The sequence below is a fragment of the Schistocerca gregaria genome, chromosome 2 (genome assembly GCF_023897955.1).
Source record: "Schistocerca gregaria isolate iqSchGreg1 chromosome 2, iqSchGreg1.2, whole genome shotgun sequence".
In the NCBI taxonomy this organism is placed as follows: Eukaryota; Metazoa; Arthropoda; class Insecta; order Orthoptera; family Acrididae; genus Schistocerca; species Schistocerca gregaria.
The window spans coordinates 362,924,761-362,942,581 of record NC_064921.1 but is presented as its reverse complement, the minus strand read 5'-3'; the positions used below and the strand labels follow the sequence as shown (position 1 = coordinate 362,942,581).

Sequence of the window (17,821 nt, the reverse complement as noted above, 5' to 3'; positions counted from 1 at the left end):
GCCAAGCAATATAATGTATTTGTGGAAACTGTGAATACTCGATCACGATCTCGTTACTGAATGGCTGCATAGCGACTGTGGTAGGTCTGGCGCCTTACGGATGGAAGCACGCACGTATACACGAACTCACGCGCCCAAAGGACGCAAGCTTCCGCAGATAACGCGAGTAGCAACCAAGTCCCCGGTGCACCGTCAGAATTTTGCGAGATGAAGGTTGGTTTTGCATTTAGAGTCCCTCCGCATCGTATTCAGGAAATATTCTAGATTTAGCGTTAGAGAAAAGAGGAAACTAACTTAATGCCTGGTTAAAATATAATCACGGTAAGTCTACTCTTCAGCGATGGGTAAGAATTAAAAACTTCTGATATTCATCTCCTTAACCGGAAAGGAGCTGGAAATCGATATACCCAGAGCGTTTATAATGAACTCCACGAATATCAAGACAGAAAACTTTTAAAAAGCTTAAAAGTAAAAGAATTTGAGAGTGAGAGAGAGAGAGAGAGGGAGAGAGAGAGAGAGAGAGAGAGATAAATAAACAAATGCTTTTATTTACTTCGTTCGTCCGTCCGTGGAGAAGAATAACTGAGAAAAAGTGTGTTCATTACCTTTAGAAATAAAATTAATGCCTGTTCCTCCTCCAGAGTCTTATATTGGCCTGAGAGGAAACTTGAAGATGGAGAAAAAATGTAATCAGCGATTCATTCCTATTATTAACGAACTATGGGAGGCAATAAAACTTCTGAACTGATGGTCGGCAAAAAGAATTCTAAGGCCAACTGGAATCCATGTACAACATCAGTTTTAAACCAAAAAAGGAAAAATGTCTTCTTTCGGCTTCACCATTCTCTTTACAATTATACAATTATTTTGAGGTATTTGGTGACGCAGAAACTCTGATACATCCAGGTGCAGCCTCGACTCATTGCGGTGAGACCACAGAAATCGACTACCAAAAAGTATAAATATTTCCAGAACATACAATTTGTAATGTTATATAAAAAGTGATAAAGCACATGGTTGCTGCAAAACACTTACCACCTGGTAGATATGCCACCTTAAGACTCCATTACTCTGCATAAATGTGTGTCTTTACCTGTAAAAATAAAAAGAGAGTTGCATTAGAATGTTAGAATTACGTGAAAAATAGACAAGACAGGTGAAACTAGAAACTTATTAGTAAGTCCAGTAGGACTTATCTTGAATCATCACGAAAACGCTTGCATAGAACACCAGAATGAGACAGGTTACTATGCGTGAAACATTCTCTGTTGGCACAGTGTAAGCGGCCTGCGCCAAGATAAACAGCGTTGTACGCGAAAGATTAATGATGTTCCCAGTCTGCACTGCACATGTAGGCGACAGGAATGCTTAACGATCGCGGCCTGTGAATGCTATGTGTCGTTCTATACCGGGCTACCTCTTCCTCCGTGACACTACCGGTACTAGAAAAGCTGTGATGTTCAAGCACAAGGCAACTGGGGATGCACTTCTCACAGACTAATATTACGTACACATTACATGTTTAGCTAATGATTTTTCGCGAGCATAAAAATAATTTACCCGTCACGATAGTCACTTAGTCCAACTTTAGATATCACGACAGTAAGTTCACGACCAGAAAGCATCGTATAACAGTGTACTTTCGCGACGAACCCTTGTGATTCGGTTCATAGTTCGATGACCATTGCGAATGCTACGCGGCGCAGCATTCACGTATATAGGGTGACCAGGAGAATTGGTCATTATTCAGGTAAATGACACGAACGACCAATCGAAGCAAAAAGGTCCAGTAAACATGAACACTCAAATCCATAACTTTAGAGCTACGACCACTTCTTCATCTTCGGAACCCATCTCTTCTCCCTTAACCTCACTGCTTTCGGTATTTTGAGAGATGCAACTATGATCAAGATAAGAAAAAATTGTCCAGTGATCATGGGCTCTAAAGTGCTTACATTAACAGTTATGTGTATTTTTTCATATGCGCTACTGTGAAACACATCTATTCTACTAAACAAGTGCTCATAAATCTTAAGGTACTCTCGGGGACTCCCAGGAAGTATTTCCGTCACACAAAGACAAAGCGCAGGCGGTTTAACATGTTTCTTGCACATCGTCGCTGGACCCACAAATAGTGAAGCAATGGCTTGTTCATACATGTTGGTTAATCTGGAGAGCGATTCTTGCTTGTGCACCAGTAGGACACGTTACACATTTGTTGTGGAATGCGAACAATAAGCTGGCGCCAGTAAACAAGTCTGTGGCGGGGTCAAGTTGCGAAATTAAGTGGGCACATACACTACACTGAGATGGCAGACGTCATGGTACAGTGATGTACACACTCACAGAAAGCGGTACTATCGCACACACAAGGTACAATAGGGCATTGTGTTTGGGGAGCTGTCATTTGCAATACTCAGGTGATTCACGTGAATAGATTTCCGACGTCATCGCGAAGAAGGAAAAGAAGAAAGACTGCCTTTAACGTCTCGTCGACATCGAGGTCATTAGACACGGGAGATGATTATGGCTGCACGACAAGAAATTAACAAACGTTGAACGCGGAATGATACTTGGAGACATACCATTTCGGAAATCGTCATGGAACTCACTATTCCGAGATCTGCAGTGTCAAGAGTGCTCCGATAATACCAAATTTCGAGCATTACCTCTCACTACAGACAATGCAGTGGCTGGCGGACTTCACTTTACGACCGAGAGCACCGGCGTTTGCTTAGTCAGACACCGCGTGAAATCATAGCAGGAATCGATGGGAAACGTACGACGAACTTATCCATTAGGACAGTGCGGCGAAATCTGGCGTTAGTGGGCTACCGCAGCAGACAACCAACGCGGATGCCATTGCTAACAGCACGCCATCGCCTGCAGCGCCTATGCTGGGCTCGTGATCATATCGGTTTGACCAAGAGCTCTCCGTAACTGGAAAACCGCGACCTGGTCAGATGAGCCCTGATTTCAGCCGATAAGAGCTTTTGGTAGAGTTCATGTGCGGCGCAGAACGTACGAAGCCATGGACTCACATTGTCAACAAGGCACTGTGGAAGCTGGTTGTTTACATGAAATGGGCTGGGTCCTTTGGTCCAACTTACTGGAAATGGGTATATTCTGCTAACTGGAGAAAATTTGCGTCCATTCATGGACCACATGGCCGGCCGCTGATGCGAGCGGCTCAAGGCGTTTCAGTCCGGAACCGCGCTGCTGCTACGATCGCAGGTTCGAATCCTGCGTCGGGCAAGGGTGTGTTTGATGTCCTTAGGTTAGTTAGGGTTAAGTAGTTCTAAGTCTTGCGGACTGATGACCTCAGATAATAAGTCCCAAAGTGCTTAGAGCCATTTGAACCATGCACCTCATACTCTCAAACGAAGATGTAATTTTGATGGATGATAATGCGCTATGTCATCGGGACCACAGTTCCTCGGGATTGGTTTGAAGAACATTCTGGACAATTCGAGCGAAGGGATTTGGCCACCCAGATCGTTCGACATGAATCCCATCGAACATTTATGTGACATAATAGAGAAGTTATTTCGTGTACAGAATCCTGCAACTTTCACAATTATGGACGGATCTTGAGGATGCAAGGCTTAATATTTCAGCAGGCGACTTCCTGCGACTTGTTGGGTCATTTCACGTCGAGTTACTGCATTACGCCGGTTAAGAGGTGGTCCGACACGATATGAGAAATTATACCGTGAGTTTTGTCACCTCAATATACTTCAAGTGTTTTGTAGGGATACTGTGATGGTCGCCGTGTATAGGGATGGTGCCTTGCAATACTGTAACTTTTTTACGGTTGCACATAGACTGGGGTCCAACGAATGGATACCGACTGACTACACTTGTCTGGGCTGGTGGACTAGAATCTGCAACAAGCATCTAATGTGGTCAGCTCTCTTTTCACACATTAATCCTAAGCCTTCCTGAACGGCCTATTAAACAGTAAGGGTAACCACCGGAGCATAAGGCATCACACTTCGAACTGACTCTCTGTACGTCACCCGTGAAGAGACAACATCAGAGGTACATGTCACCCGTCCATAATATCTTGAATCTACAACGTTATCAATCAGTGCTTGGTGCAAGAGTTAACAGCTGACCCTCAACATCAACAAATGTACAGTACTGTTGAAAAAGAAGTACGAAGACTCATTATTGCTTGAGTGCACGAGTACCGAATAATCTGTGGAATAGGTCTCATCGCTTAAAGATCTGTGAATAAGCGTTTTGTGCGATTTAAAATGGAACTCTCATATAGAATCAATCGTAGAAAAGGCAGATGCCGCTCAAAGGTTCATTGGAGGAATCACCAAGCAATGTAGATCACCTAAAAAGGAGACAGCTTACAAAATACTCGTTCGGCCGATGCATGAGTGTTGCTCCTCAGTCTGAGATCGTTAACAAATAGGACTCATAGAGGAAAAAGAAGATCCAAGGAAGCGCAGCGCGTTTTGCGACCAGATTGCGATTAGCATGCACGGAAGTGTCACAGGGAAATTCACTCCAGTCCAGCGGCAGACGCAACAAGGTAGGTGTAGTGTATCACGGTGTGGTCTAATGCTAAAATCCCGAGCGTACATTCCTAGAGGAACCAATCAATGTATAGTTTCCTCCTAAGTATATCAGACGGAACGGCTATGAAGTTACAATTAGAGGGATTTGAACTCATACGGAGGGCGACCTGCAGTCGTTCTTCGCGTGCACCATTCGCGACTGGAAGAGCAAACAGGGATAGTGTCAGTTGTACATTAAGCACCCTCTGCCACACACTGTAAAGTAGTATGGGGAATATAAATGTATACTACGTGTCACAAGTTACAAAGTTGCTGCGGTATCTATTGCTGTACCCATTATCGTTGTACCGAGCTTTGTTTCGTAGACGATCTCATATATTGCGGCGATAAGTGCACTAAATGGAAGAGTGGCAGAACACTAAACTCTGAGTAGCTTCAACTCAGTCACAGAAATATATTGCAGTTTTCCAAGATTCTCGACAAGTCACTTCAGGCGAATATCTGGTTGCTTCTCACAGCAAAACAATGTACGTCTTGCCACTGGTAAGTGTAACTGGTCTTTTTTTTCCTTTTCGAGGCATTACAATGTAAAGAAGGGACGATTCCTTAAAAGATTACCAAATACGTACCTTTTCAGTGTTTGTACAAATATCTGTCTACTTTTCTGTGGAGATCTGGACGTCGAATGAAGGATAAATAGCGACCTGACCCATAACTACAGCCTACGCAGCATTACCAGACCCATACAGACGATATCTAGTAGCAGATGATATCGATAAGTATGGTTTTGATTTACAAGACACATGTACGTGCAGTGGCAGTTGGGTCTTCTACACGCATCTATTTCAGTGGTCAATCAAAAAGCACCACCAAGTTGACTTCTGAATTTTTCGAACGCCGTCTGCTTCTATAATTACCCACCGTACGTTAGATTCTAGAATCCTCAAGCGTATCATTAGGGTGAACTGCAGGTATTCAAAAAAAGAAAATTGTCGTTTTCGATCATTTGAGTGGAGTAGTTGAGTCTGTAGCTGGATGCTACATCTGGAACACTGACTACAGTTCCTACGTTCTTCCTTCCTCAGCTGTCCATTCCTGAATTGATAATCTGTCTCCCCAGCGATGATAGACCTATGTTCCGTTTATCTTGAAACTTGTTTCTTTAATCTTGCACGTGCAAGAGCAACTCCACTATGAGGGTTAACATAGCTAGAGCGCAACCTGACTGTAGGAAACAAGACAAGAAATGGTCGTCTTGTGACGTAGTATAAGGGAACTACAGAGAAATAGGATCGACATGGTTGGAAGTGTTTCGCCCCCCCCCCCCCCCCCCCCCCCAGCTCTCCCAAATACGAGTCCAATAGCCCATCATCGAGCAGCTTCTTCGGCGTGACACATCTGCCGCTACAGCACATTTGCTCCGATGGCAGTGACAGTTTGAAATCATCACGCACTAATCAAAACAGAATTCTGCTGGTACACAGCGCAAATTCTCAGACTGTTATAGCAATTTTTGAGTACAAAATTTGTTTCTCACCAACTGTTCGCAATATGAGACTTAAGAATGCTGTAATGCATGAAACAATGTCTTTCCCTCAATGCTCACTTGAATGACACTGACGAGAAAGCAAGACCAAGACCAATACTTATAGGTATCGTTTACTACCATTGAACGACAGACACAGGATGAACTGAGTATAAGGCTTTAGAAGCTGCGTTACAATGATGTAAAACATTTTTCTTGGTTTTTTTTAGTATAGCGCACTGACAATAGCCTGTCATAAGCGAAGTTACTTCCTTTCATGATAAACAGTGAGGTCAACTACACAGCACTTTCACACACAAAACTGCAGCTCATACGTGTAGAACATGCTGATACAAAGCCACTGATTCTTTGTTCCTGGCGAACTGATATACACTCGCGTTTTTAGACACACTGCCGGAGAAGCGAGACTAAAAAAGATTAAAGGTCGAGTTCAAGTATCGCAAAGCAGCAAAGGAAGCGATGGTCAGATTGCTGAAAAGCGTGTACAGCCTCTCTTGTGTCTAAACATAACACCGCGCGAAATAAGGTTTATTTGTATGCAGAGCAGACGGAAAAGCGAATTAAAAGCAACAGGTTACATATTTCTCAAGAAATGCGAATGTTCAATGTAAGACACTAAAATGCAATGACTAGCAATTTTACTGTTAAACACTTTTTCCCGAAATAAGATGTATTCATATATTACAATTTGCTTGCATTCAACATATTTTTTGTTTGATTTTTGGGTAATCCATTTCCTGACTGGTTTGATGTGACCCGCCAAGAACTTCTCTCCTGCCATCTCAATCCAACACTTGCATGCACATTATTTGCTGGATATAATCCAATCTGTGTCTTCCTCTACAGTTTTACCCTCCAGAACTCCCTCAAGTACCAAAGGAGTTATTACTTGATATTTTAACACTAATGGCAATAACAAGAGAGGTTTTCCGGATAAAGTGTCATTTCCGTTTGTCAGCTTGTTTCAAAATGTGGGTGCATACCAGCTTAGTTGTCGAGTTTTAGTATTGTTTCCTTGTTGTGTAGCAGTGGCCTTGTTAACATATGTTTGTGATGAGTGTTGTACGTCCTTGGATTTGTGTGGGGTTTTGCTTTCGTTGTGCTGTTTTTTTATCTGTCTTTCTCGATTTTATTATTTAATTTTATAAACAGAGATTATTTGTATCCATTGTTTTTTGGTTTTGAGTTATTATGTCTAACTTCTTACTCTAGCTGTGCTCGTCTAATGGCATCATGTTTAATCTGTGGAGCTTCTATCTGAGAGCTGCCTGTTTTTGGGACTGTGGATGATTTGATATCTGTTGTGATGTATTTCCTGTAAATACTAAATGACTATTGGTTATTTTTCTTGACGACAGATATATCTAGGCATACAGCTGTGAGGTATAAAGCTGTTATGACGGGGCTTGAGTCGTGCTTTGGTAGGTCAGTTGGTAGAGCACTTGCCCACGAAAGGCAAAGGTCCCGAGTTCGAGTCTCGGTCCGGCACACAGTTTTAATCTGCCGGGAAGTTTCCTATCTAGGCATATTATTTGCCCTGCTTATTCCTTTTCTAAAGTAAACTTTATGTTTTTGTGTAGTGTGTGTGATCTGGACAGCAAGTCTTAAGGCTGGAAGGAGTGAAAGGACCAAGTCCACAGAGGATTCCCAACAACAAACTTTATTTACCGGGCACTGAAACAACCAACACTCATAACAGCACAGAGACACAATGATATTACATCTTAATAATTGTTCAAATAGTACACAAAGTCAAAAATTTAGAAAAATATAAAGCAATAAGGGTAACGTTTAAGTATGTATACTTTAATTGAAGATAATTGGTAGTGATTTCCGTCAATAAAAGATTTTTTTTTAACTTGGAACTTAACGCTTTAACTTGTGACAAAACTTAGTCGCAAAATACGGTTTTCCTTGTCAATAAAAGTAAAAAGTTTTAAGAAAGTACTTTACAGATATTCTTGTTGTTCAATGCAAATACTTTAGACAAAACATTTTGATAGAGGAGTAACAAGCCTGAAGGCTCCGAAAGGAGTTGAAATTCTTTGAATAGCTCAAAACTCAAAAGACATGATATACAAGCTACAGTTTTAAAATTAGAAAAACATTCTCAGTTTTAGAATACATACATCAATTACAGTACTGCTTAAACTTAGCATCCTCCCGCGGTCGTAGACTCAGTTAGTTGTACTGCCCACGAGGAGGCAACGCGTAAGGAGCAGCCCAGCTGCCTTAAAAACAACAAGTTCCTCCCGTAACACACCAAACAAACTATAATAACACGGCCCGTTTTACGCCACCTGTGAAAGCAGCGAACATTTCGCAGGCAAGATATTAAATCAGATATTGATGTACAGCCTTGCAAACGATCAATAAGACCGAAGTTCTTAAAGCAAACTGCGATAAGACTTTTCATTGCAACTTTAACCATCAAATGGTTTCAGTAAGAAGCTTATTGAAATACTCTAGCAGCACGCGAAGCAGTAAATGCACAGTTCATTATAGGGTGAAGATAAAATTACACCTTTAGAACTACAACTAAAATAGCATTGCATAATTTGGCTGCTTGCCAACACATTTGAGCGGACGTAACGAGTACGCAATCACGTACTACAAGAGGAATCTTTACCAGTGATTTGGTTGACTCACAATTACGACTACACACGTTGCTATTTAATATAACATAACAAACTTTACCACAGTCGTGCTTACAGAACTAGCCACGAATTGGGTTCAAATGTCTCTAAGCACTATGGGACTGAACATCTGAGGTCATCAGTCCCCTAGAGTTAGAACTACTTAAACCTAACTAACCTAAGGACATCAGACACAGCCATTCTCGAGGCAGGATTCGAACTTGCGACCATAGCAGCAGCGCGGTTCCGCACGCATTGGGCTTTAAATAAACAGATATTACCCCCGAAAAATTTCCCATACGCAGGCTCTGTATAGTTTGAACAATTTGCACAGCTTTCGTAAGTTAGACAACGTCAATTGCGCAACAGACATAGGTAGTACTTGTAAGCACAACGGCATCTACAGAGCGAGGAACTCCCACACACAAACGCAACAGCAAATTTGAGGTACCATAGCTCCGTGCGAAAGTCGCAAAGGGCCACCGAACAGTTAATCGCACAAGAACGATCCTGGATGGGAAAAAAGCTTACCCACCAGAATTAAAACAACTGAAAGCGGCGGCGGGAGACTGAAGACATTTTCACGGTGGTAGGATGCAGATAGTTGTATTCAGGCCTCTGCAGAACTACGCTGTCCTCCAGGCGTAGCAAAACCCCAGATCCGCTATTAGCGTGAAGCTCCACGCCACGTCGTCCACTCACGAGCGTTGCTTCCGTACTCGGCCGAAAGAAACTCCGGGCTCGCGTGAACCACCACTGAACGGCACGACTAGTACACCAACTATGATGACTGGCAGGGTGACTGCCCTCTTCCGGTAACCGGCGTAACTTCCAGCGCGCCTCGCTGCTGCGCTCACTCCCTTTGAACCGTTCCGCGCGCGACCAAACGCTCCGCGACAAAGCGTGAGCACGAGAAAGAGCCGACACACTATAATCGTTCCAGAGATAAGTTACGGCTCCGTGTGTAGTTCTTATACCTTCGTTTCCGGTCAATCTATCAAGCATAAGATGTCATTCACGTTTTGCCACCGGCATAGTAGATTGTACTTATGAAATATTCTTTCCTTCAAGAATGGTTCAAATGCCTCTGAGCACTGTGGGACATATATGGTCATCAGTCCCCTAGAACTTAGAACTACTTAAACCTAACTAACCTAAGGACATCACACACATCCATGCCCGAGAAAGGATTCGAACCTGCGACCGTAGCGGTCACGCGGTTCCAGTCTGAAGCGCCTAGAACCGCACGGCCACGCAGGCAGGCTTCTTTCCTTCCCTGAAATGGGGATCCCGTTGGCAGTCTCTTGTCTTTTAAGTAGAATTAAATTCAAATTAGTTTTGGCCAGAAATAAGGTGCAGGAATGTGCTTCTATCTGAGATGTATTCCTTTGGTAGCTGATTGTCAGTACATAGGCCTTGTTTTATTATCTTGAATGTTTCTTTCACTAGGAGTGTAGAGTACATGTTTTCCACATCAGATAAGATCAACGTAGCTGAATCCAGAATATGTATGTCTTTTATGTGTTTTCTCTGTTCTGTTATTTTGTGTTTTACACAGTTGTTTGCCTACTTAAGTGTAGCAGCCGTGATGCTATATATTTAGGACAGACCAGCAGAACATTTGAAATAAGATGTACAGAACATAAAAGAACATGGAAGTATGGTACCAACCATTTAACATTTGCAGGACACTCTCATAAGGAAAGCAACACCAAAACTCAGTAGAAATTTATGTGAAAATAGTAACAAAAACCACCGCCTAACACCACAAGAAACTCCAAATCTGAAAGGCAATCACAGAAAAGAAGCAGATAATAAGCAACCCAATGAGCGTCAAGAGCCAGTTGTTATTTAAACTAATAAAACATATATTAGATAAATAACAACCCTTCTAGCCACCACAAAGGCGGTATTACGTAACAGACAGCCAACAAACGCGCTCATGATCACCGACGACAGTAGCATAGTAAGCTAGCGTCAACAAATTAATAATTTGAGAAGTTTGGACGTAACAGCTCCACCACACAAACACACACACACACACACACACACACACACACACACACACACAAAGAGAGAGAGAGAGAGAAATAGCATAAGCTTATGCTTCCACAGCTGCAGAAAACAAAACGAAAGATGATCGCACCTACGAAACCCGCATACACGCAACTCTGACAGACATGCTTGCTATTTCACGCATCCCCCCCCCCCCCCCTAACACACACACAGATAAACACATTCTCATTCATAGTCTACTTGTATTTGCAAGTGCTGAATAAATCTCCGTAAAGTGAAAGTTAATGTTAGTCATTCATCCAATTACACCTTACGGGGTCCCCGGTGGTCTAGTGGTAAGGGGGTCTGGAACGTTCCAGCGCCTCGGCTGGGGCTATTCGCCCCAGCCGGGCCGGGGTTCAATCCCCGGCCGGCGCTGGAATTTTCAGATTTCCGAACACTAGCCTCCACCTCTGCCCTGGCATGTGGCGCATGCCGGGCACCCCCGTGGGGTCCGTGCTTCGGATCCCACGTGGAGCTCACTCCCACACTACAAAATATACATAGCCGGCACGGTAGCTCAGCGTGTTCGGTCAGAGGGTTACGCGCCCTCTGTAATAAAAAAAACTGAGTCAATCGATCAAAAACGAACATAAATGGATGTCTTACGACGTCCGCCCCGAGCAGATGCAACGAAAAAAAAAAAAAAAAGGGTAGCGTCTTTGATTCATAATCAAAAAACGTCTTCGGTCCCGGGTTCGATCCTCGCCACTGCCTATATTTTGATAAATAATCAGCATTGGCGGCCGAAGACTTCCGGCATAAGAAGTCAGCCTCATTCCTGCCAACGGCCTTGTCAAAGAGGGCGGAGGAGCGGATAGAGGTTCAGGGCACTCTCTTGTCCTAGGGGTGGGAAACTTCCCCTAAAAGCGGAAGAATCAGCAATGGTCAACGACATGAGGATGCAGAAGGCATTGGAAACCACTGCATTAAAGACACGTAACGTGTATCCACAGGACATGTGGCCTGTAGTTGAAGAAGTGTCATGATGATCTCTCCATTGGCAAAAGATTCCGGAATAGTCCCCCATTCGGATCTCCGGGAGGGGACTGCCAAGGGGGAGGTTACCATGAGGAAAAGATTGAATAATCAACGAAAGGATAATGTTCTACGAGTCGGGACGTGGAATGTCAGAAGCTTGAACGTGGTAGGGAAGCTAGAAAATCTGAAAAGGGAAATGCAAATGCTCAATCTAGATATAGTAGGGGTCAGTGAAGTGAAGTGGAAGGAAGGCAAGGATTTCTGGTCAGATGAGTATCGGGTAATATCAACAGCAGCAGAAAATGGTATAACAGGTGTAGGATTCGTTATGAATAGGAATGTAGGGCAGAGGGTGTGTGAACAGTTCAGTGACCAGGTTGTTCTAATCGGTATAGACGGCAGACCAACACCGACAACGATAGTTCAGGTATACATGCCGACGTCGCAAGCTGAAGATGAACAGACAGAGAAAGTGTATGAGGATATTGAAAGGGTAATTCAGTATGTAAAGGGGGACGAAAATCTAATAGTCATGGGCGACTGGAATGCAGTTGTAGGGGAAGGAGTAGAAGTAAAGGTTACAGGAGGATATGGGCTTGGGACAAGGAATGAAAGAGGAGAAAGACTAATTGAGTTCTGTAACAAGTTCAGCTAGTAATAGCGAATACCCTGTTCAAGAATGAGGTATACTTGGAAAAGGCCGGGAGATACGGGAAGATTTCAATTAGATTACATCATGGTCAGACAGAGATTCCGAAATCAGATACTGGATTGTAAGGCGTATCCAGGAGCAGATATAGACTCAGATCACAATACAGTAGTGATGAAGAGTAGGCTGAAGTTCAAGACATTAGTCAGGAAGAATCAACACGCTAAGAAGTGGGATACGGAAGTTCTAAGGAATGACGAAATACGTTTGAAGTTCTCTAACGCTATAGATACAGCAATAAGGACTAGCGCAGTAGGCAACACAGTTGAAGAGGAATGGACGTCTCTAAAAAGGGCCATCACAGAAGTTGGGAAAGAAAACATAGGTACAAAGAAGGTAGCTGCGAAGAAACCATGGGTAACAGAAGAAATGCTTCAGTTGATTGATGAAAGGAGGAAGTACAAACATGTTCCGGGAAAATCAGGAATACAGAAATACAAGTCGCTGAGGAATGAAATAAATAGGAAGTGCAGGGAAGCTAAGACGAAATGGCTGCAGGAAAAGTGTGAAGACATCGAAAAAGATATGATTGTCGGAAGGACAGACTCAGCATACAGGAAAGTCAAAACAAGCTTTGGTGACATTAAAAGCAACGGAGGTAACATTAAGAGTGCAACGGGAATTCCACTGTTAAATGCAGAGGAGAGAGCAGATAGGTGGAAAGAATACATTGAAAGCCTCTATGAGGGTGAAGATTTGTCTGATGTTATAGAAGAAGAAACAGGAGTCGATTTAGAAGAGATACGGGATCCAGTATTAGAATCGGCATTTAAAAGAGCTTTGGAGGACTTACGGTCAAATAAGGCAGAAGAGATAGATAACATTCCATCAGAATTTCTAAAATCATTAGGGGAAGTGGCAACAAAACGACTATTCACGTTGGTGTGTGGAATATATGAGTCTGGCGACATACCATCTGACTTTCGGGAAAGCATCATCCACATAATTCCGAAGACGGCAAGAGCTGACAAGCGCGAGAATTATCGCACAATCAGCTTAACAGCTCATGCATCGAAGCTGCTTACAAGAATAATATACAGAAGAATGGAAAAGAAAATTGAGAATGCGCTAGGTGACGATCAGTTTGGGTTTAGGAAAAGTAAAGGCACGAGAGAGGCAATTCTGACGTTATGGCTAATACTGGAAGCAAGGCTAAAGAAAAATCAAGACAAGTTCATAGGATTTGTCGACCTGGAAAAATCGTTCGACAATATAAAATGGTGCAAGCTCTTCAAGATTCTGTAAAAAGTATGGGTAAGCTTTAGGGAGAGACGGGTCATATACAATAAGTACAACAACCAAGAGGGAATAATAAGAGTGGACGGTCAAGAACGAAGTGCTCGTATTAAGAAGGGAGTAAGACAAGGCTGTAGCCTTTCGCCCCTACTCTGCAATCTGTACATCGAGGAAGCAATGATGGAAATAAAAGAAAGGTTCAGGAGTGGAATTAAAATACAAAGTGAAAGGATATCAATGATGACATTGCTATCCTGAGTGAAAGTGAAGCAGAATTAAATGATCTGCTGAACGGAATGAACAGTCTAATGAGTACACAGTATGGTTTGAGAGTAAATCGGAGAAAGACGAAGGTAATGAGAAGTAGTAGAAATGAGAACAGCGAGAAACTTAACATCGGGATTGATGGTCACGAAGTCGATGAAGTTAAGGAATTCTGCTACCTAGGCAGAAAAATAACCAATGACGGGCGGAGCAAGGAGGACATCAAAAGCAGACTCGCTATGGCAAAAAAGGCATTTCGGGCCAAGAGAAGTCTACTAATATCAAACACCGGTCTTAATTTGAGGAAGAAATTTCTGAGGATGTACGTCTGGAGTACAGCATTGTATGGTAGTGAAACATGGACTGTGGGCAAACCGGAACAGAAGAGAATCGAAGCATTTGAGATGTGGTGCTATAGACGAATGTTGAAAATTAGGTGGACTGATAACGTAAGGAATGAGGAGGTTCTACGCAGAATCGGAGAGGAAAGGAATATGTGGAAAACACTGATAAGGAGAAGGGACAGGATGATAGGACATATGCTAAGACATAAGGGAATGACTTCCATGGTACTAGAGGGAGATGTAGAGGGCAGAAACTGTAGAGGAAGACAGAGATTGGAAACGTCAAGCAAATAATTGAGGACGTAGGTTGCAAGTGCTACTCTGAGATGAAGAGGTTAGCGCAGGAAAGGAATTCGTGGCGGGCCGCATCAAACCAGTCAGTAGACTGATGACAAAAAAAAGTGTGAAAAACCAAAGGCCAGGTGCGAGTAGGACCGCGCACTGAGGGTTCCGTACAAACGTAGTTATGGATACAGACAGTTCATCTATTCTTGGAATCGAGAATCTCGACCATTTTTGCCTGTTATCGACTCTGATACTGGCAAGATATCGATTCCAGGGATTTCAAGATTTTTCGATAACGCTTTAATTTTAATAATATGACTGTGGCAAAGTCACGCAGGAGGCAAGTGCCCATTATTGTAAGAATGAGTAGCTCTTCTTTTAGGTTGACTGGGTCGCAAAAATATCAAACATCAGACAAGGAATGGCTTTACTGTTCATACGACGCGTTTCGGAATTTATCCATCATGAGCGATTACCGCACTTACAATGGAATTGCAACTTGAAATTCCGTATCTACGTGTATTAATCGCTTCTTGATTTCTAATGATGAATAAATTCCGAAAGGCGACATGTGAGCAATAAAGTTATTCGTTGCCTGCTGTTTTACTTTTACCATTGGGACCCAGTCAGCATGAATGCACAACTACTGATTGTTTTAATTTCGAGTTTGACGTGGGATGAAAATGGAAAAAGAAATATTTTTTCGTGTGATATATTTGCAGAGTTTCGGACTCTTTCCTTCACTTGTACAGCGAAATCATTTTGATAAGAGGTTGAGTGTGAGCGTATCAAAATACATTACATAAATAGTCGTACCTTTCGACGGCATTGATATAAAAGATTGAATTTATTACACCGCCAAGGGCCCGTAGGACCTCAGTATGCGACTTACATTTCAACTTGATACGTCTATCCAGTCCTGAGAAAAGGATTTTTAACAGTCGGACAGACAAACAGACAGACGGACAACAATGTGATCTGATAACGGTTCCGTTTTTACCGATTGAGCCACAGAAGACTAATAAAAAATGTGAAGCAGAATGTCGTTAGCAACAACTGCGATGAGTTCCCGGTGATAATGTGAAAGAGTGAATTTAGTATTTAGCACGAAAGTCCTTTAACGCGCTAAAATGGAGCGCGCAGGCAACGCGTATTAAAAAAAAGTGAAAATGAGTTATTAATCACTTTAGCAAAATTGCATCTGGAAAGCGTCGCTCGGTTCTCACAGGCGAGGCTAGGCGAGGCGGGGCGAGTTGAGGCGAGTCTGGCTGGCCATTAATCTTCGTCAGGCGATGTATTTCGTAAAGCCGCCGCCGGCCAATCAGTAATTACAGAGGCGGCGAGCCCCGGCGCAGGGCGCTATACTTCCTGTCACAGCCGTGGCCGGCGCGCCACGCGGTCACTCGCCTGGCCGGACTGCAACCCGCTGCGCCGTGATCACCGGCGCTACGCGCGCCGTTCTCAGGGCGCGCAACGCGCTTTTTTCTCCCAACAGGCGTTAATGTGGCGTCTTCAACAAAAGCAAATGCGTCTCTCCAATAGTCATCCGTTAATCTCAAAGCTCTTCAAAGGCACAGAGGCAAATGCGTGACCAAACTCGTTGCAAAATAAAGCAAGTGAACACTTCCACAGAAAGACCGTAAAAACATGGAAACACTATCTTGCACGTCACTGATAGAGGGCTGTAAAGCCCATCATTAAAAGCGCCTTGCCTAGGAAAACTACATTTGACTCAGGGGACGTGTGATATGTTAAGTCGAACATCGCACTCTTAACAAAAATCCTGAGGCTGTAACAATTACACTTTCGCCCCTTAGAGATTTGTCTCTTGTTCCCATACTAATTCTGTCTTGCAAAACAGCGTAACTACGGCAGGACCACGATTCCTTAAATAAATTTCAGTAAGGCGCAGGGTCTAGTGGTTGGCCCTGAGCGTAAATAAATGTAACGTACTGCGTATAAATAGGCGAAGAGCTCCATTAGTCTTCGTTCAAGTCAGTGGCGACAAATCGACGGAAACAGTGACAACTGTAAAATAGGAGTAACCGTTTGGAGCTACAGAAAACGGAATTGAAATAAATGGTTGGACTCTCGTCGAAAGTCGCGTTAAGGAGAATCATTTATTTATTGGTAGTAACTACTTTCGAGCATTATGTTCATTTTCACACCATCCGTCTTCGTAAATAATTAACACTCAATCAAACGCGCTTGACTGGAAGTAGCCATTGCAACAAATTCAAAATAGTAACACAGAGTTCAACACATAACAACCAAACTCTGCTGAACAGTACGGTGACCTGTTTCACCTGTAGCATGCTGGAGCTCCGTAAATACAAGGCGGAATGATCACATATTGTAGGAAAAACAAACGCCTTACATATTAACAGGAAGAAAATTTAGGAAATGTAATTTATACATGAAAGATGTGACCTGCAACACACTCCTTCGACCGATTCTTGAGAACTGCTCCTCAGACTGTGAATCCTATGACAGTGAAATACAAGAAGATAGAGGTAGGGTGTAACGAAGAGAGGTGCGTCAAGAGATCGTTTAGTAAACGTGCGAGCGTAATTTCATAGATAGGTCGATCAACAAATTACTTCCCCATACAAACGTCTCTCGATATAACCGCGTGCGAGAATCACATAAATTACACTTCATATGGAAGCTTATCGACAATAGTTCTTTCCCTGCACCATTCGCAAACACAACAAGAAAGGAACGAAATTAGGGTCTTATCATAAATACCCTCCACCACACCCACTTATTATGGACTGCGCAAAATAGGAGTGTATCTAGACACTGAGGTGCCAAAAGTCATAGGATGGTGATATGCACATATACAGAGGGCGGTAGTATCGTGTACACAAGGTCAACTAGGACAGTGCTTTGGAGGAGCTGTCATTTGTACTCAGGTCAGGTCAAAAGGTGTCCAACTTGATCCGGACTATGGGACATACATTTCGGATATCATTAGGAAATTCAATATTCTGATATCTATAGTGTCAAGAGTGTGCCGAGAATACCAGATTTCAGGCATTACCATTCACAAGGAAAACGCAGTGGCCGACGGCCTTCACTTAACGAGCGAGAGCAGCGCCTACCCGCAGAGTTGTTAGTGCTAACAGACAAGCAACACTTAGTGAATTAACCACACAAATCAATGCGGGCATACGACGAGCGTATCCGTTACGACGGTGCAACAAAATTTGGCTTTAATGGGCTATGGCAGC

The 17,821-nt window shown here is 43.0% G+C and overlaps 1 protein-coding gene across 1 annotated transcript in view; it reads right to left on the bottom strand.

Moving 5' to 3' along the window:
• Positions 1–942: 942 nt before the first annotated feature.
• The window catches only part of LOC126337076 (pseudouridine-5'-phosphate glycosidase-like), a 1,418,644-nt gene continuing 1,401,765 nt past the window's right edge, over positions 943–17,821 (bottom strand). Inside the window, exon 11 of the mRNA XM_050001420.1 lies at positions 943–1,093. Within this exon, the coding sequence (XP_049857377.1) occupies positions 1,067–1,093 (27 nt within the window). The 3' untranslated portion in view covers positions 943–1,066. The remainder of the gene's footprint in view (positions 1,094–17,821) is intronic.